Below are 20,933 nucleotides of genomic sequence, written 5' to 3' on the forward strand. Positions count from 1 at the left end.
GTATAATATCATTGATCCATATTCAGTACAGTCGTCACATACGGTACATCGAAGCGACCTATTCTTATTGCTTATTTGTATAGTTGTCACTCTACTCTGCTGATGGTTAAAACTTGATACTATATTCCAGTTTGCTGCTATATAAATATAATTTCCCCCTCGTGGGACTAATAATGTCTCAATATATTCTCTATCCTACTCCATTTTTAGGTTTTAGCTGACAAATAGAAAGCTATTCTCATCAATTTGGCATGAATGGATCACTTAATTCTCCAAGTACGTTTTCTCTGTTGTTCATGGTTTTTCAGGAGAAGTATGGTTAACTGATTAGGATTATAGCAAAATAAAGACTGAAGAGTTCTAAAATTCATTTTGCTGACTAATGTGTAACATTAGCCAGTGGAACAGACGGCTTGCTTGTCAGGGTTAGCGGTTAACGGTTAGCCCAGCGCCCCGTTTGTCCAACCTGATATTTTGGGTCTGGTTGAAGTTAATCTGGTTTGGACTCCTTTTCTTTTGGGTATATTTAAATAAGACAACATGCAGAGTCAGCAGTTACTGTAGATTGGCGACCTGCATGTGTTTGCCAAACTTTTTACACAACACAATCAGACAATGTAGATCAGTACTTCTGCTTCTGGTCGTGTTTCTTTACCGCCAAGATCCTGACGAGATCCAGGATGACACAAGTAAGCCAATAAGGGCTTTCCCTGCTTTCACAGAAGTACAACCCCTCCTCCCCACCTTCTTGCCTTAAACCCACGGTCACATGATCACCACAACGTAAATATCAGTCTTCCTGGTGCATGTCACATGGCCATTATTATGCCGCTACTCAAGACGATGTCCTTCATGTTGCTGTGATATTGATAGTGTTATTAACAATGAAGGCTTTAGTGGTGGCATATAACAAAAACAATTGCCATATTTCAAAGTGTTCTGGTTGACAAAATCACATTATTTAATAATTACTAAGTTACTTTGGAGATTGGGATTTTTTACATATACTATTAAAATGTATTACTACAGTATAGAGTAGCAAAACATTTGTATAAATTGAAGTGCAATTCATGTGTATGCTGAAGAAAGTGTGTATTGAATGGTTATTTAAACATAAAATGATCAAAATACTGCTTTTATTGTCAATATTTGATATTGTAGATTTCAACGCTGCTTGCAGCTTCTGGTATTCTCCTTATTACAAAAAGTAAATTGCTTGTTTGGAGACTTTAACATACTGTACATGAAATCTCACCGACCTGGTGCGCGATTCCAGGAGAACATTTATGTTTGCTGGCAGAGCAGGGGGAAAGTACCTCGTATTATCCTTCAGCATTGAGCATCAAAAATTCACAAGATTAGTGCACATCATTTGATCGCCTCCAAAATACACAGGAGTGAACTGTCTGGCCATGAACCCAACTCTTGGCATTTCCAAGACACACTAATGCCCCCCACCTTCTCCAGAAGGTTTTGCAGTTTTAAATCTTTCATTTTATCCATTTTTTTTCTTTTCTGGGAGACATGACATGGTTCTAGTTAAGAATACAAGGTACATTTTTAATACTGACGTTACTAATTAAGATTCCTTGCCAGATAAGTTACTGCTATTGTATCGTAATGTAACTATGGGAAATGTTCACAATTCTTATCTTTCCCCCAAATTTGTAGAAATATATTCTGCTCCTGGAATTGTATACTTTAGAACTTTAGAACTGCAACTTAAAAAAAAAAATGTACGCAGTAGATACCAAGCACAATCGAGCTAAGGGATATGAATATTTAACATGTATCCATAAGGTAGAGCATTATATTGCTTATAAATGCATTCCATTCATAGAGCAATGGCAAACAAACATGGTGCTGTGCGCGCATTATGTAAGTCCCACTGGAAGTAGCAATAGATATGGACAATGAATTATGCACATCGCCAACAAAGAGTGCATGCTCAAGAACTTGATAACAATGAGGATAATGGAATAGAAACGACATGTGAAGTCTTCAATGATCATATCAGCTGGCGGCATATTTACCAAATTAAAGAAAACAAGGCCTCTGTTCATGTAATTAACATCCATATTGTTAGCCTAATAGCATAGTAGCCAAAGTCATATTTGAATGTTTTTGGAAGACAAGGGAAAAAAACAACAAATTCAACAGATTCAACCTTTGCGGATTATCAGGATCTGATGACCGAGAATCTAAACAGGCATAAAGAAAAATCATAATTTTTAGATTAATATTTTGACAGTAAGTTAAAAATGACTTCGCAATTATTGTATGAGGCTAACGATAGGTGGATGATGCGGTGGCACAGCATGTACATGCTCAGCAGACAGCCACAACCATGTGGGGGCAGCCATGTTTTGGGAGGATGTGGAACAGCTCGCCACCGCCGCTACAATCATTCCCCCACAGCAGGGATGCTTACATAAGCTGTAAAGTCCTAACTTGTCATGACATTTGTTTGTTTTTATGTCATATATAAAGCGACCATCCCCCACATCTTCCTGTAAGGAGAGCTATGTGGGCTACATAATCAGCAGTGGGTCATCCCTTCATAGCCAACCCCCATCCTGCCCTTCCATCCGTCCTTCCCCCTCCCTGCCAGCGACATAATACGCCACTATGAGGAATGCAGGCCAATGGAAGAGAGAACCTGTTAATCACCTGTGATCCCACCCAAATCCCATCACCGCCCCACCGATAAGCAAATATGCAAGCATGTGATGGAGAAAACCTCAGAAGACAGGAAAGCAGCACAGGGTGTGCGTTCCCACCCCACTACCCTGCATTATTGACTGTGTGTTCTTTGTCATGTGTGTTGCGTGCATCCACATGTATGTGTGTGGGGGCAGTGGGGGTGGTACGTGTACATTGCGTGTTCACTCTGCAGTGTTTGAGAGCTGAAGGAGTTGAAACGTTCTGTAGTTACTCGCTGCCATTCACACTCTGAGAATAATTAGCACACAAACACACGTGCACAGTGTGTATGCATGCATGAATTGGGCGCACTTCATGCTGAGACACACATTCACTCTGCCGCCAGACTTAGACGTTGAGAATGACTTTTTACCTTCTGTACAGTAAAAGCATCTCAAGTCCTGTCGAAGTAGTGTAGCGCACCTTGTTGGTTGACTTGTACATAAGCGACGACATGAAGTAGTCAACATTGCACTTAAGTCCGGTACACACAAAGCAATTTTTAAGCTCTTGACTGATTCTTAAAATGTGAAAGGAAAAAAAATCTGTGTGTGTTCTTACTGCTCTTACAATGTATGGTGTAATGGCGATGACCAGCAGAGCACACTACACAAAACAAGATCTCCACCGATAATCGAGAGTCTCCTTTCCCAAAACCAGATGTATGTTGTAGTATTAAGACTGACCTGGGTGAGGCAGCATGGTGCCACAGGTTATATAGACTGCTGTAAAATATAAACAAGAAGAAAGAGTAGTTGTTGTCGTAGTAGGAGTAGTAGAAGAAGAAGAAGAAATAGAAGAAGCTTGGGCAATTTTTATCTGATCTGGAATACATTGCATTTGCAAATCTCTTTTTGTTGTTTATATTATGGTGAATGACTTACACATTATACAAACAAAAAAAAAAAAAAAACAGTTGTTTCTCTATTTGTGTCCAGCAACAGCGCAAGGTTTACGTCACATTCTAATTGTCTGTTATTCCCGTTTCACATCACAATCCCTCCATGGCTTGGCCAAATTTGGTGTTTACCACACACAAGGATTTGTGATTGTAAGCAATGAGCAGGTTTAACATTTTACATTTTGGGTCCGGACCATTTCCTGAGCAGGTCGTAGAGTACAATCACTTTTACCACACCACTCACCACAGAATAACTGCGCAGAATCATCTTTTAGACGCATCCAATAACACTTTGTTAGTCACAAATAACGCTACTGACCATGTCAGTGTGACAGCTGGAATGCTGCCTTGCCCTCCCCACACTACGCCACTGTCCGGTCACAATTAGCTCTGCATCTAAGCGGAGGCTAAAGGCAGCTTAAGTGTGTTTAGTTTCGACTCTGGGAACAGCCAGTAATCCCAAATCAGCCGACTTCCAAGAGGTCTGCAATGTTTCATAATGGGTCAGGAGATCCCATAAGTATTTGGGACCTGATCCATTCACTGGTTTTAAGTTTTGAGGTTGATTCTGTGAGAAACTGCCAGTTAGTAGCTCAAGTCAGAGGAAATTTTCGTTCTCAGTAGTTGGCACTTTGTGTTTATGGTGCTTGGTACTTTTATTACTTGGTTTCTGTGGCCCATTGTGTGGGATTCAAACTGTTGACCCTCCGGTTTAAAACAATCAAGTCAAACAATAAAAAAATCCTTTTCATTGTGTTTTTGGGAAAAAATAAAAGCAAATTTCCCCAAAACTAATTGAAATTTATTTTTCATGTTGTTTGGATTAAAAGGAAAAAAAACTATATATTTTTTTAAGAATAGACACAACTATCTCAGTTGTTTACTGTTAAAATGACAGGCTACTGGAATTTCAGTAGCCTATTGATCATACAAAACTGTTGTTTATAATTAGCAGCAAACCTTATTCAACATCTGGGTCTGATGACTAAATCAGCCCCAGAGGTTGTTGCATAAAACAGCAGCGAACTTATTCACAATGATGCCTGCTTTGTCCTGTGGCCTACATTTTCAACTCTGGCTTGCAGCCACAGCCGATTGGAGTCAACTTTGCTGAACTTGCGTGTTTATTTTTAATTTTGGCACACATTCTGACATGTTGCGTCTCGGGACATTGGATTTGGATCATTTGCCATAATTCTCTGAATGACTGTGTGTTATTTTGACCCCAGAAATGCTCCATGGATGCTGAAAGTATTTCCTACTGCCGAAAAAGCATTGAAGTCAGACCACTCGATTTCCGTCCAATACGCAATTGTTTTGGGATGTGTGGGCGGTGCTCATCTTGTCATGGCCTTTGTCACTCTTCATCACCAGTCTAGCCCCACCTTCATCGGGCTTAATACGGCGGGTTAATGCTGTCCAAAAATAGCAGCGTTTCATGTTTCAGAGCGCTGCTATGGTTATCTCATGTGACCCGACAGTGGCGACATGTAATCAGGGATGTAAACAAACAAGTTAATTCTCCACAAAGAGAACAGTGTTTCAATTATGTATCGCCTTTTATGCCACAACGCTAAAAAACAAACTAGTCCATAATGCTAATGTCAACTGAAACCGTCCACCTAAAAATACTTCCTTAATGACCAATAAGCGAAAGTGTAACCATCTTCATTTTGGAACGGCAGCTTGTTGTTTTATGCATCTGAAGTCAAGGAAGATTTTGCTAAGTCTTCTTTGGCTGAGTTGTGTGTTTTTGTTATCAAGCGGCATGCTGGGATGACATCAAGATGACATGTAGGGATTGGGGAGGGAATTGAAGCAGCACAAGCCCAGAACATCCGCACTAATCCGGTTGTAAATAGCATGATGGAACAAATTGAAAATGGTCCAATATTTTGTAAATATTTGCAGTTGCTTAATTTCAAAAAAAGTATATTAATGGCTAACCGAGGTTGGCCATGGCTCTGCATGAAGCCATGTTACTAAGCTTCATGCTGGAGGCTGTATGACCGAAGCCAAGATGGCCTTTCTGCATAAATGATGTTCAGATGCTAGCAGCAATGTCTTAAAAGGCCTTTTTTTTTTTTTTCAAGCAGCATTTGTCCAACAGGACAATGTTTTCCTGTAGTCCCTATTAAAAGATTTACGCTACCATGAATCAAATGTTTTACTTTTGCTCTATTAGTATTGATATTATGTTATGTTATGTTCAGTATCGGCTGTAGAGGGTGCTAGGGTGCTGCCCTACCGGTCAGCTAAGTCACCTAGAATGATACAAAAATTACATGAAAATGACATAATAAAAAATATTTTAAAATATTGTCATCTACTTACAACCCCAATTGCAATGAAATTGGGACGTTGTGTTAAAGATAAATAAAAACAGAATACAATGATTTGCAAATCATGTTCATTTAATTGAATACACTACAAAGATAAGATAGTTAATGTTCAAACTGATAAACTTGATTGTTTTTAGCAAATAATCATTAACGTAGAGTTTTATGGCTGCAACGCGTTCCAAAAAAGCTGGGACAGGGTCATGTTTACCACTGTGTTAGATCACCTTTTCTTTTAACAACATTCATTAAACGTTTGGGAACTGAGGACACTAATTGTTGAAGCTTTGTTGGTGGAATTCTTTCCCATTCTTGCTTGATGTACAGCTTCAGCTGTTCAACAGTCCGGGGTCTCCGTTGTCATATTTTCATAATGCGCCACACATTTTCAATGGGAGACAGGTCTGGACTGCAGACAGGCCAGTCGAGTATCCGCACTCTTTTACTACGAAGCCACACTGTTGTAACACATGCAGAATGTGGTTTGGCATTATTTTGTTGAAATAAGCAGGGGCGTCCATGAAAAAGACATTGCTCCGATGGCAGCATATGTTTCTCCAATACCTGTATCTACCTTATAAAAGGTGCATTCACAGATGTGTAAGTTACCCATGCCATTGGCACTAACACAGCCCCATGCCATCACAGATGCTGGCTTTAGAACTTTCCGTCCATAACAGTCCGGATGGTTCTTTTCCTCTTTGGCCCGGAGGACATGACGTCCACAATTTAAAACAAATAATTTGAAATGTGGACTCGTCGGACCACAGAACACTTTGCATCAGTCCATCTTAGATGAGCTCGGGCCCAGAGAAGCTGGCGGCGTTTCTGGGTGTTGTTGATAAATGCCGCTTACATGCAGTGATTTCTCCAGATTCTCTGAACCTTTTGATGATATTATGGACCGTAGATGATGAAATCCCGAAATTCCTTGCAATTGTATGTTGAGGAACATTGTCCTTAGACTGTTCGACTATTTTCTCACGCACTTGTTCACAAAGAGGTGAACCTCGCCCCATCTTTGCTTGTGAATGACTGAGCAATTCAGGGAAGCTCCTTTTATACCCGATCATGGCACCCACCTGTTCCCAATTAGCCTGTTCACCTGTGGGATGTTCCAAACAGGTGTTTGATGAGCATTCCTCAACTTTCTCAGTCTTTTTTGCCACCTGTCCCAGCTTTTTTGGAACGTGTTGCAGCCATAAAATTCTAAGTTAATGATTATTTTCTAAAAACAATCAAGTTGATCAGTTTGAACATCTTGTTTTTGTAGTGTATTCAATTAAATATAGGTTGAACATGATTTGCACATCATTGTATTCAGTTTTTATTTATGTTTAACAGAACGTCCCAATTTCATTTGAATTGGAGTTGTACAGGAATAGAATAAATAGTGTACAGTTATATACATAATGATAAGTAATTTTTTTTGTTTAGTTAGTTTTTGTTTTATTGACTCTCGTTATAAGTTTGACATGTTTTGAGGAATTGACCCTCCCACCATGGAGTTGACACAATAAAGCTGACATCAAATCTGGATATTACTGATTGGCTTTTTCTATAAGTCAATCAAGCATTGATTGCAACCTTGATATTATCTGTCTTGTACGTGCGTTGTGTGTTGGGGCTTCCTGCTGTCACGTCAGTGCTGCTCTTGTTTAAGGTAATACATTTTAAATATATCAAAAACTGTTAGCCCTATTAACAATATTTGGTTCCCAGAACGTTCTATACGAGTTTCCACTGTGTTTCCGCTGTGCTTTAATAGCATTAAAACCGTCATTGGCTGTTGTGACGTCATCTGGCCGCATGGCTCAACAGGTAACTTTAAAGCTGGTGAGCATGTCGTCAAGGTTAGAATCTTGGTTAGGACTCTGTCAGAACACATTTGTGTTTACTATGTCAAATTTTGCTCTCTTGTTATTTTTTTTGCCCTGCGGTTCATCTGATCATTTTAAACACTGTATTAGCCTTGGAAATATATCACCGAGGGTAATCAAATACTGATTTATAATACTATGAGCAATCATAATACATTGCAAATAATTGATCAGGTTGTTAATTGTGGCCTATGGAATGTTTGGGCCATGTTTTCAGGTTCCAGGAATTGTGTATGTGAATGGCACAGAGTGGGCCTCAGGATCTCACTATGGTATCTCTGAGCATTCAAAATACCATTAATAAAATGCACCAGTGTTCATTGTCTGAAAGATACGCCTGCTCATACCATAATCCCACCTTCACCATGTGCAATTTGATGCACAAAGTGGACATCAGCAAGCCGTACACCAGAGGTGGGACCAAGTCATTGCTTTGTAAGTCACAAAGAAGGCGCAAGTCTTTGCCCTTAAGTCCCAAGTCAAGTCTCAAGTCAAGGCTTGCAAGTCCCAAGTCGCAAGTCCTTCACTTTGAGCTTTGAGTCCCTACGAGTCTTATTACCAACAAAATAAAAATATATTTTAATATATATTTATATATACTTAATTAATATGTACATATTATATACTGCATTTATATATTTACTATATTTTAAAATCCATATTGTTTTATCAAAGCATTTGATAAACAAGTGCACTGAACCTTTATAAGAAAACTAGGAGGCTGATAGAAATTTTTGCACCTTTAAAGGCAATCGTCAAGGGGGGGCTTAGTTTATTGCACCTTCAAAACCGATTGATAGTAGGTTTTCAGTTATTCTATGAAAATACTATGCTATGACTTACTTTTTCTCACTTTATTTCTGAAGTGACATGAAACAGACCTGTCACAAACAATAATTTGCATCCAGTAGTGCTACAAATAGAGTATTCTACTGAGAATTCTATCGGAATAATCAAGTATAAAGGTTAAAATATATTTTCGCTTGGTTAAAGAGCAATTATGAATACACGAGAAAATTAGACATTTCACTTAATAATGAACGACCAATTTGTTTCCCCTTTTAGATAATCAACGGTATTTTTCTTAAATTTACATTGTACATGTAGCAGAAAACTGCATTTTCTTGTCTACAAACATTCCTAGAGAGGCAATTTCAAACACAACTATAAATAGATTTGAGTTTAATTTTGGCATTTCTTGTATCAAAAACATAAGGCATTCATTTAAAAAAGAGGAACAGAAGTTTTTCAGCTTCTTGTAAAGGTAAAATTTTATCCAACTGCGGTATCTCAGTCAGAACACTAGGGGGCACTATATAAAGAAATACGTAAAAAAGAGGTGAGGAAAAGGACACGAAGAAGAATATAGTTTCATGTTGAATAGATGGTAGCTGTGCGCTGGTCGATTAGTAAATAAAGTGAATAAAAAAAAAGAAATACAGTACAAGACTTAGTCTTGACAACACTACACTGACTAAACCCAACTAATGAACAGGAAGCTCAGACAGCACACAGTGTAACTATTTGCGTGATCGCTCACAAAGCTAGCTGCTAATGCTAACGAAACAAGCATACGTGATGTCAAGCGGTGCAATTCCCACAATGCAATGTGGATTTAAGTTGTTGCAATAATTAACATCCTTATTGTTACATTAAATATGGTGGTCATTTCTGTGTATGTTAACGGTGGTTCTTGGAATGTATACCTTATTTAGATGTCACATTTATTGTTGATTTAAGTTGTACTTTAGGTAGTGTGTGAAAGAAGGATCTATTGGTGAATTCGCCGACCAGACCGTGGCCAACAGTTAAAAGATAAGAATGAACTACACATTAGCAATAATGTGGATTCATCTTGAGCAATCCAACCTAATAAATAATCATTAAGACCTTCAGCATTATGTTGTTACTTATTATGTTTTCCTGTAGTAAAATAGTAAGTTGCACAAGTAGTTATAGAAAGACAAAGCTACAAAGTGTTGCTTTCTCAGTGCTTTGGTCAAAGTCTTTTCAAGTCAGTGGGTTCAAGTCCAAGTGAAGTCACAAGTCATTTGCTGTTCAAGTCCAAGTCAAGTTGCAAGTCTTTTAACATATTGGCGAGTCTGAAGTCATCAAATTCATGACTCGAGTCGGACTCGACTCCAAGTCATGTGACTCGAGTCCACACCTCTGCCGCACACCCACACGACGCTATACACGCTTTCTGCCATCTGCCCTGTACAGTGAAACACAGGATTCATCCGTGAAGAGAACACATCTCTAAAGTGTCAGACAGCATTGAATGTGAGCATTTGCCCACTCCAGTTGGTTACGAACGTCACTCAGGATGAGATTCCAATTAGGACAACGAGCATGCAAATTAGCTTCCTTGAGATGGTTTCAGAGAGTTTTTGCAGAAATTATTTGGTTATGCAAACCCATTGTTGCAGGAGCTGTCCGGGTGGCTGGTGCCAGATGATCTTGGAGGTAAAGATGCTGAATGTGGAGGTCCTGGATTAGTGTGGTCTGCAGTTGCGGGGTTGATTGGATGTACTGCCAAATTATCTGACACGCTTTTGAAGATAGCTCATGGCAGAGGAATGAACATTGAATTCACGGGTGACAGCTCTGGTGGACATTTCTGCAGTCAGCATTCCAATTGCACGCTCCCTTAAAACTTGCGACGTGTGGCAAGGTGCTATATGAAAAAAACTGCACATTCTAGAGTGGACTTTTATTGTCGGCAGCCTAAGGCACACCTATGCAAGAATCATACTGTCTAATCAGCACCTAGGTATGCCACACCTGTAAGATTATTTCAGCAAAGTAAAAGTACTCAGTAACACAGATTTCTGAACAATATTTGAGAGAAACAGGCCTTTTGTGTACATTGAAAAAGTCTGAGACCTTTGAGTTCAACTGAGTAGTATCTGCAACATTTGCACAATCAACATTGTCCCAGATTATCCCACTATTAGTCACTTTAAACTGCATACAGTTCTTGACGTCTCGTCCCCCTTTGCAACATTGCACCGGACTATTGCTCTATTAGTTATTCAAACTGCTCTCATTGCTAGGGAAAAAAATAATAATTGTACCGGCATTACCAGATTACTAGCAACCTTTTATTGCTCAGTGACTGTTTTTCTCAATGTCTTTATGTCTCAAAAGTGTTTCCTGTCAATTGACTGTCTGTTGGCGTACTAGAGCGGCTACAACTACTGGAGATAAATTCCTTCTGTGTTTTTGACATACTTGACAAAATAAAGATGATTCTGATGAAAAATTGGACCAAGTATAAAAGTGTTGCATTTATATTTTTGTTCAGTATACTTCACTACTGGCATCTTTTCAGCTCAATTTGCTATTTATCAGGCAGGCTTTATTCATTGTTTATAGAACTCAGAGCAAAACGCACAAACTAGAAGTGGTAAAAATGTTCAAAGCTGCTAAGTCAGAGTTTCGCATGCTGCAGTATGTGCTAGCACTCAGTAACAGGCAGTGCTATGGTTACTAAAAGTGTTTATCTGTGTGAATCAAACGTTTCACATTTGGTATATTCATATTATTCAATAAGTAGGATGTGTGCATCAACCAGATACTGCTACCCACAAAAATATTTTCTTTTCCATTTTTGTTTATGTGTCACATTAAGTGGTAATTTGTCAAATTGATTTTCTGCTAAAGCGTATCAGCTGCAACGTAGACTGGAGTATTTATGAATCTGTATTGTAACTATTACTCTTGTGTTTTATCCTCGTTGCTGTGTACAACACTTTGGTCACTTTATAATAATAAAACTTTTAATGGATTGGAATATATTATAGGGTGGCTGTAGTTACTACTTCTTTTTTTGATGCCTTAAATATTTAAAATAAAATATGAGTTTGCCTGTCACCGAGTGACAGAATAATGTGCATTGAGAAAAATTAATAAGACCTCTATTTAGTGCAAAGTCAACAAAATGAAGGACAAGCAATGAATTAAAAAAAGCTCCTGAAGGCAGCTGAAGTATGATGAACTATCTGATTTTCAGGGTCACTGCTCATCTGTCAGCTTTCATTTATCAATCATCAGAGCATACGTCAAAGCTCATGAAGTCTTTCTTTTTGTCCAAGCACATTAACGATTATATCAATATCTTATTGCATTGGACATTCATTTTGTTCAATCAGGATCATTGTCTGACAGTAATGAGGTGCTAACCAAGCTGCTTTTGTATGCTAATGGTTAGCATGCACAGATGGTGTAGCCTCAAAACGTTGTTGCTTATCCAGTGGTTCCATTTTCACAAAGAAATGGTATACAAAATTCAGTCATATGAAACACTATGTCAGGTGGATAGGCTCCAGCTCACCCATGACCCTAATGAGGACAAACGATACAAAACAATGGATAAATGGATGGAAAAATGAAACCATATTCTTTGCATGCTCGATTGACTGGTCGTCGGTGTGGGGTAAATTACTTAAATTACATGAAGTCTCTTGTTCATGTAAAATGACATGCAATTTAATCAGTTGCAAAATATCAGTCAAATGTGTTTTACTTCCCGTAAAAATAAAAAAGGTAAGGTAAAGCAACAATAATGCTTGAAAGTTGCTTTGAAAGTCACGTTGCACTATTGTCTGCTTACTTAAACCATAAAGTGTGACCCTTCAAAATAAAACTGTTAACAATGGAAATGATTGCCTTCATGTTTGAATCGCTTAGTCTGGTTCTTTTGTGGTTCTTGTTTGGTGTGCAGTGACCTAGTAAAAGAATAGCAAATAATGGGATTTCTTTTTTGGGGGGGGGGGGAGAATTCATTATTATAAACTCCGGCGCAAAGACAAACATTGTAGTCGAGGACACTAGTGTTGTAGTGTCGTGTCATACAAGGTCACTCGGGCCTTTTCCATGTATAATCTTTGTTTTGGTGGCACCCCATTATGCTAAAATAAGCCCATTTGGGAACGGCAAGATGTTCCATGCAGTTAACTGGAAACGCCCGTGGGTGACTGCTGCAGTGCTATCTATTATGCCACATGTATGTTATGGCAGCGGGGGAATGTAAATTTTTCATAGCGTACACTTCTGCCCACTGAAGCTTGCTAACGAGAGCCGCTCTTTGTCCTCCTTTGGCCATTCAAGAGGCTTTGTGCTGGCCCACTTTTACAAGCTGGATTAAGCTGCTAGCCATGTTGCTGCATACCTTCGATTTACGATGTGTTGGGTAAACCAACAAAATATAACAGACATTAGGATACTAATAGTAATACTATTAGAACATTTTGGAGTTATTTGATTTACTACGGGTATTTGTATTTTTTTATTATTATTATTGTTTACATTAGTCTTTTTGCAGCCTAATGTTGACGCTTTTGGTATGCATTATATTTTGCATCTCTTGTACTGGATCTCATATTATTGTGTAGGTGTACCTAATCAAGTGTCCAGGGTGTTTTTAATTCGTGCTTGCCCTCATTAGGGTCACGGGTGAGCTGGAGCCTATCCCAATCCCTGAAAGATGTGGGGTACAACCTGCGCTGGTGCCCAGTCATTTGCAGGGCACATACAGTATAGATAAACAGCCATTCACACCTATGTGCAATTTAGAGTCGTCAGGGAAACCCCACGCAAATTCCAAACAGAAGGGGCTGAGACGAGAAACCAGACCAAGCCAAACCCAGGACCTCTCGGTGTGAGGCAGGGGTGCAAATGGCTGATTTGAATGACTATTTGGTGAAAATATCTTAATCAAATGGATATGATCATAACTGGGATGCTCATGAATGAGGTCTCCAAAATTGTGAGACAATAGGGCTAGTCGATCATGAGGTGATGTCATGAGAAAGAGAGCAAGGGGCCAGCACATCAATCTCTGAACCCTGCAGGAGCACCGTGCCGCGACCCATGATGACCGCTGACCTGGGGGTTCGAGGGAGTGACGTATGACATGATGGGGCAACGAGGTTTTGGGTTGGCACTTTTATTGTTTGCAAAGGACGGTTAACTTTTCATGATATTTTTGTAGTCACATCATACAACACAAGCCACGTTGTTCTGCAGCACCCAAGGGGTTTCATTGTTCAAAGATATTAATTAGTCTTTCGTCTTGAGCAAAAGGGCAGGTGCTTCAGTACCACTTGGGGTCTATGTGTGCACGTGCCTGTGTCTTTTGAATAACCTTGCGATTGGCTGGCGACCAGTCCAGAGTGTACACCACCCCATTAGTCAGCTAGGCTCAGCTCCATCTTACCCGCAACCCAAATGAGGACAAGTGGAATAGAATCTTTCCTTTTCTCCCATGATGAAATCTCAAGTACTCTTACAAAAAAAAAATCTCTGATTAAAAAAATAATCCAGGTGAAATTGGATGAACGACTAAGAACACAATGTGGGTAGCCCAAGACTGTTGTGTGAAGATGAAAGTCTTCAGAAATATGAAGCATTCCCGATTAATTACAATTTTGTCTGTAACCTTAGTGAGGATAAGCGGAACGGAAGATGAATGAATGAATGAATGTTGATCATTTATCATGGCAACCTTCATCAATTTAGACCAGGTTTGTATTTGGGAATTAAAGATGCAATGAGCCAAAGTACACTAACATTCACCTCTTTAGCATCACAGGACTAAACCATGTTTGCACCCCCCCCCCAACCCCCACCCCCTCTATTTAGCTTCATGTGTCTCCTCTCCCCACCCACAGTGGCCCTGACCAACCAGGACAGAGTCACTCCAGTCAGCGAAAATAATGTCGATGGAAAAGCAGCAGGAGCTGTGGACGCTAAGATACCTGAAGGAGAACTTTTGCTGCAGGTCAGTAAAGGCGTAAAGTGATCAAATGATTATTTGAAGATGTCATTAAATCCCAACAACTGTTCATGGGCTGACAACTTGCTCTCAACCATGTATTTTCCAATCTCTGAAAAGTCCCCAAAATTCCATTTAGGCCATCGTCAGATGCCAAGGTCGTCATGGTGGCTTTTCCACTCGACACATCTGGTTTGCTGAGCACTCATGCAACAATACTGCACTATTTTGTGCACTTGTACAGTCTGCCGTTTGCTGAATAAAATACTTGTCATCTGAAGCTGCACTAAAGCGCTCAGTGTTTGAGAGCGCTAAGAATGCCCTGCATCTGTTTGTTTGTCAGCAGTACAATACAACATTAAGACTTGGCCAGTTTTCCAGACTTTTTTGGGGACAACGTCAAGGAGGAAGCCATTACATTGTAGGGTAGTTCTACAGGAGCACAGGAGCAGTCGAGAAGAAAATCATTTACAACTTCAGTGATGAGCAAATCTAGATTATGTCTGAGGACTGATACAATTGGCTGGTAATAAATGAGTGGACCCATCAGCATCCTTTTTGGTGAAAATTTTGGCACATAGGGGTTTTGATGTGGTCAGCTGATGCTGTTTAGTGTTACAGGGAGCTGGCGGTTATCCCAGCAGATTTCGGGAACCCAGTACTGGTTGCCAGTCAGTGACACATTTTTCACATTGATAAGTCTTCACACTCACATTCACATTCACTCTGAGTAGGAACTGAACCAACATTATCTGGATGGGAGACAGGCAACTATACCAGGGGTACTCACATACAAATCTTAAAGGGCCACACATAATTATTTCAATGACGCAAAGGTCCATTTATCGAGGTTGGTTAGGCCGTATGCGATAATACTGTGATATTCAAAACAAAATTGTCATGAACCGCCCTGCAGTACTATGGTTGGAGCCTGGGTGGCGCTTTGGGCCAGCTCGCCCTCTCTCTCTCTCCCTTCTCTCTCTTTCCAGCACCTTCCTTGGCCGCGCACCTGACACCAATCAGCCCTCATTACCACCTGCATAAAAGTCTGTCAGATCCCGGGAACTCTCGCCAGAGTATTGAAGCTTCCCCAGCGGTACAACAGCTCCCCAGTTTCCACGTAAGCTACGCAAACCCTTGTCATCGTTCTGACCTCCATGTTTTCCTTGTCCTCAGTATTTCCTCCATGTCCCTCGCCAAGTGGATTTCTGCCATCACGCCGCCAAGCCAGCCGCCTGCCCTCGTCACTGTCTGACATGCATCTTCTGCCTCAACAACTGCCAGCGCATCCCAAGGACCATCTACATTTTCATTTTCAATAAACTGTTCATCACAACCTCTCAGACTCCGCCTGCTCTTGGGTCCAGTCTTCATCCGTTCGTGACAGAATACTGTGGCCACAAATGTACCCGCCTAGATAACAGACTACGTAAGAATACTCCACCTGATGATCCCATGCAAATTTGTAACACACGTCTAGATCCCCAGCAACGTCAGCGTCGCGTAATCTAGTGGCTGTGCATTTATTAATCAGGCCACTTCATTACCACAGACCAGGCTCGCCACGGTCCGAGAGCGCCGTGGTGATCCAAACCACCATGTCCTCTAGCGCTCCCTCCCGTATGACCGTTCCTGCTTGCATTCTAGGTTCTCCTCATAACACACCCGTAGTTGCTCTTATAGGTTCCGGTGCAGACGATCATTTTATTCACAAAGGTATAGCACATCAGCTCCAACTCCCTCTCCAACCACTACCATGTCCTAAAAAAGTCACAGCCCTGGATGGCCGAATAATCTCCCCTGTCACCCACCAAACAGTGCCATTCATTCACCTTGCTCATTTTCGAAAATCACCGCGAGAACATTTCTCTTTTCGTTATCCTTTCCCCTGAGACCCATTAGTCCTTGGAATTCCTTGTCTTAAACAACATAACCCCGCCCTTGACTGGTTGCGCTTATCCATCACTGGATGGAGCCCTCACTGCCATTCACACTGCCTGCTCTCTGCTATACCGCCCTCTGGAAACCCACCACCATCTACCACACCAGTTGACCTCTCCTGAGTCCCCAAAGAATATCATGACCTCTCTCCGGTGTTCAGTAAAGACCTGGTCATTTCTCTACCCCCCGCCCTTACGACTGCGCAATAAATCTCCTGCCGGGAGCCCCTCTTCCCTCCAGCCATCTCTTCAATCTCTCTCGCCTGGAGAAAAAGGCGATGGAGGACTACATCCGTGATTCCCTGGCTTCTGGACTCATTCGCCCTTCCTCGTCTCCGGTTGGGGCCGGATTCTTCTTCATTGAAAAGAAAGACACCACTCTCTGCCCATGCATAAACTACTGTGGACTCAATGACATCACCATAAAGAACAAATCACCACTACCCCTCATCAACCCGTCATTCGAACCCCTGTGCGATGCCCAGATATTCACCAAATTGGACGTACGAAATTCCTACCATCTCCTCCGTATCCATGAGGGGGATGTATGGAAGACCGCTTTTAATACCCCCCTCGGACACTTTGAATATCTGGTCATGCCATTCGGATTAACCAATGCCCCCGCAAGTCTTCCAAGCATTCATCAACGACGTCCTCTGTGATATGTTAAACCGGTTTGTTTTTGTTTACCTGGACAACATCCTCATTTTCTCCCGCTCCCCCGAAAAACACCGTACACATGTACGCCAGGTCCTACAGCGCCTCCTCGAAGACCGGCTGTACATCAAACCAGAAACATGCGAATTCCATGCGAATTCCACCTCTCCATTTTTTAGGCTATATCATCGCCAAAGGACAGTTGCAACCAGAACCTGCCAAAATCCAAGCAATCATTAACTGGCCCATTCCCACTACCCGGAAAGAGCTACAATGTTTCCTTGGCTTCGCCGACTTCTATCGCCGCGTCGTCCGCAATTACAGCAAGGTCGCACTTCCCCTCGCCAGCTCCGCCTTTCAGTGGACTCCGGCAGCATCCAAAGCTTTCAGCCAACTAACTAAAAACCCGTTTCACCAGTGCTCCCATCCTACGCCACCCCGACCCCTCCCTCGAGTTCGTGTTGGAGATTGCCGCCTCGGACACTGGGGCAGGAGCCGTCCTCTTGCAGCGGGACTCCTCGTCCCAGAAACTTCATCCCTGTGCCTTTTTCTCCCGTCGCCTGTCCTCTGCCGAGAGGAATTACGACGTTGGCAACCTAGAGCTGCTAGCCATAATATGGGCATTGGAAGAGTGGAGGCACTGGCTGGAGGGGTATCACCTGGTGATCACAAGAACCTTTCTTACTTCCGTTCCATCAAACGCCTTAACCCCCGACAAGCTCGCCTTAACCCCCGACAAGCTCGCTGGGCCCTAAGCCTCTCCTTCCGACCTGGATCCCACAACAACAAACCTGACGCCCTATCCCGCATATACTCACCCCCTTCCAGCACGGCAGAACACGAAACAATCCTCCCTTCCTCCTGCTTCGTTGGTGCTGACACATGGAAGATTGAACGTATTGTCAAAAACGCTCAAAAGACTCACCCTAACCCCAAGACCGGACCTCTGAACCGACTATTTTTACACAATTCAGCACGCTCTGACGTCCTTCAGTGGACTCCAAACTCACGTCATCCTGGCATCACCCGTACAGTCCAGTTCATCCAGCAGCACTTCTTCAAAGACACCTGGGGGTTCGTCCAAGCCTGCTCCGTCTGCGCCCGAGGGAAGTCTTCACACCTGCCCCCAGCTGGTCTGCTGTGCCCCTTACCCATCCCGAGCCGCCCCTGTTCCCATATCGCTTTAGACTTCATCACCGGCCTGCACCCTTCTGAAAGTAACACCATGATTTTCACTGTTGTCAATCGATTTTCTAAATATGTCCATTACGTACCCCTTCCCAAGCTACCCTCTGCTTTTGAAACTGCTAAACTCCTTGTTCATCATATTTTCAAACTCCACGATATCCCCATCGTCTCTGACCGTGGTCCCCAGCTCTCCTCTCTGGTCTGAAAAGAATTCTGTAAAGCAGTGGGCGCAGCAGCCAGCTTGTCTTCAGGGTGCCATCCACAGACCATCGACCAGATGGAGTGGGCAAATCAATCCCTGGAGACTGCCCTTCGCTGCGTTGACGCACGCAACCCCACCTCCTGGAGCGCATTCCTTCCATGGATCGAATACGCCCACAACTCCTTCACCAGCTCCGCCACCAGTATGTCTCCGTTCATGGCCTGGTACGGTTTCCAACTTCCATTGTTTAAGGAACAGGAATATGCGGTGGGGGTTCCCGTGGTGAGGGATCACCTGAGAAGGGTCAAGTCTGTGTGGAAGGAGGTTAGGGCAGCCTTGGTCCGATCTGCGGCGAGGAATAAACGGCTTGCTGACCTTCGCTGTTCCCCTGCACCTGATTACAAGGTGGGCCAGTCAGTTTGGCTTTCCTCCCGTGACCTCCCACTCCAAACAGAATCTCACTCCACGATTGATCGGTCTGTTTCCCATCACTAAAAACTAAAACTAACTCACTAAAATAATAAATACCACGTCCGTTCATCTCCAACTCCCGGAGTCTCTAAAAATTCATCCGACCTTCCACGTGTCATTGCTTAAGCCTGTCTCCACCTACGCCCTGAGCCCTCAGGCTGTATCTCACCCCCCCCCCCCGTGTTATCGAAAACCATTCGGCCTTCACGGTTTTGCGCATCCTGGACGTGCGGCCCAGGGGGAGGGGTTACCAGTACCTGGTGGACTGGGAAGGGTATGGTCCGGAGGAGCATTCCTGGATTTCCAGTAAGCTTATCCTTGACGACTCCTTGCTATCGAACATTTATGCGGCTCACTCGTGGAAGCCTGCCAGGACGGCGGGAGGCGTCCGTTGAGAGGGGGGTACTTTCATGAGCCACCCTGCAGTACTACGGTTGGAGCCTTGGTGGCACTTTGCGCCATCTCGACCTCTCTCTCTCCCCTTCCCTCTCTCTCTTTCCAGCACCTTCCTCTGCCGCACACCTGTCACCAATCAGCCCTCATTACCGCCTGCATAAAAGCCTGACAGATCCCGAAAACTCACACCGGAGTATTGAAGCTTCCCCAGCGGTACAACGGCTCCCCATTTTCCAATTAAGCTACTCAAACCCTTGTCATTGTTCTGACCTCCGTATCTTTCCTTGTCCTCAGTGTTTCCCCCGTGTCCCTCACCAAGTGGATTTCTGTCACCAAGCCAGCCGCCTGTCCTCGTCACTGCCTGCAACGCATCCTCTGCCTCAACAACCCGCCACTGTATCTCAAGGACCATCAACATTTCCATTTTCAATAAACTGTTCATCACAACCGCTCAGCCTCCGTCTGCTCTTGGGTCCAGTCTCCATTCGTTCGTGACAAAAATGTCCTTTTCATTTAAAACAACAAAAATACCAACTAAAATAAAAACTAATTTCCATTTTGACATAAATTAAAATAGTTGGATAAAACATTACACAACACCTGTCATTAATCCAAAACACATATATCAGAAGAGGGTTAAGAACATAGAGCATTTCTTTTTAAAAATCCAAAGCCTCCCGCACACTGAACGATGCGGCCGAACCCGACTGAACTGTCGTGCAGTGTTTTGGGTTTGACAACTATTTTCATGAACTGCCAATCAGCCTGCTGCCGATTTTGCCATGATTCAAAATTTTAATAGCCGCAATGTTGCCGCTTACAGCAAATCAAAATGTACATAAGCTTTGCCATACTGCCTCAAGCCATACAAATACTATATAAAGCATCAAATATTGTGTTTTACATCAATACTTAACTTTATTCAGAATTTATAATGTGCTTGTGACCAAAATGTCCACAAAAGGTACATACATCACTAGGTATGTTCAAAAGAATGGCGTCAGCGAGATTCCTTTAAAATATCCACATTCTCGCGTTTACTGTCACCCTCATCCTCTCTCTTGAGCAACCCACTTCTTCCTTAACTATTATGGTTTAATAAATGTGATAAAGTACAATATACTCTACATACAGCATCAAATGCCTATACAGGCTCACTGTTCATGCCGTCCATATTTCTAATCCCTCAATGTACGGGGGTGCATAGGTACTGCAACTCTTATTTTTATGCAATGGTCCGCTCCAATCGGGTTCGACTGCATCACGCAGTGTGCAGCGGGCTTAACGTTCACTAATAAATAAAACGTAAACCTCTCTAATAACATATTCTGGTGCAGCAAGTAATGGCTAACGCTAACAGGCACTTAAACTTACTTTGTCATTGATGCGCACAATCAAATGAAATTTATACCGATTGAGTCGCACCTCTGCTTCCAGCCACTGTGAAGTCACTGTTCATGCACAAGCTACGTGAACTG

At 42.2% G+C, this 20,933-nt stretch overlaps 1 protein-coding gene across 6 annotated transcripts in view; it reads left to right on the forward strand.

The window, feature by feature from the left end:
* LOC133410265 (aryl hydrocarbon receptor-like) overlaps positions 1-20,933 on the forward strand; it is a 46,400-nt gene that overhangs the window by 7,058 nt on the left and 18,409 nt on the right. For 2 of the 6 annotated variants that reach the window (XM_061691153.1, XM_061691155.1), the window contains exon 3: positions 14,498-14,607. In XM_061691153.1, coding sequence (XP_061547137.1) covers positions 14,498-14,607 — 110 coding nt within the window. Of the gene's footprint in view, positions 1-14,468; positions 14,608-15,590; positions 15,698-15,777; positions 16,031-20,933 lie in introns of those variants that run through there. The other 4 variants (XM_061691152.1, XM_061691154.1, XM_061691156.1 and 1 more) reach the window with 3 other exon arrangements.

The sequence above is a fragment of the Phycodurus eques genome, chromosome 12, assembly GCF_024500275.1.
Source record: "Phycodurus eques isolate BA_2022a chromosome 12, UOR_Pequ_1.1, whole genome shotgun sequence".
In the NCBI taxonomy this organism is placed as follows: domain Eukaryota; kingdom Metazoa; phylum Chordata; class Actinopteri; order Syngnathiformes; family Syngnathidae; genus Phycodurus; species Phycodurus eques.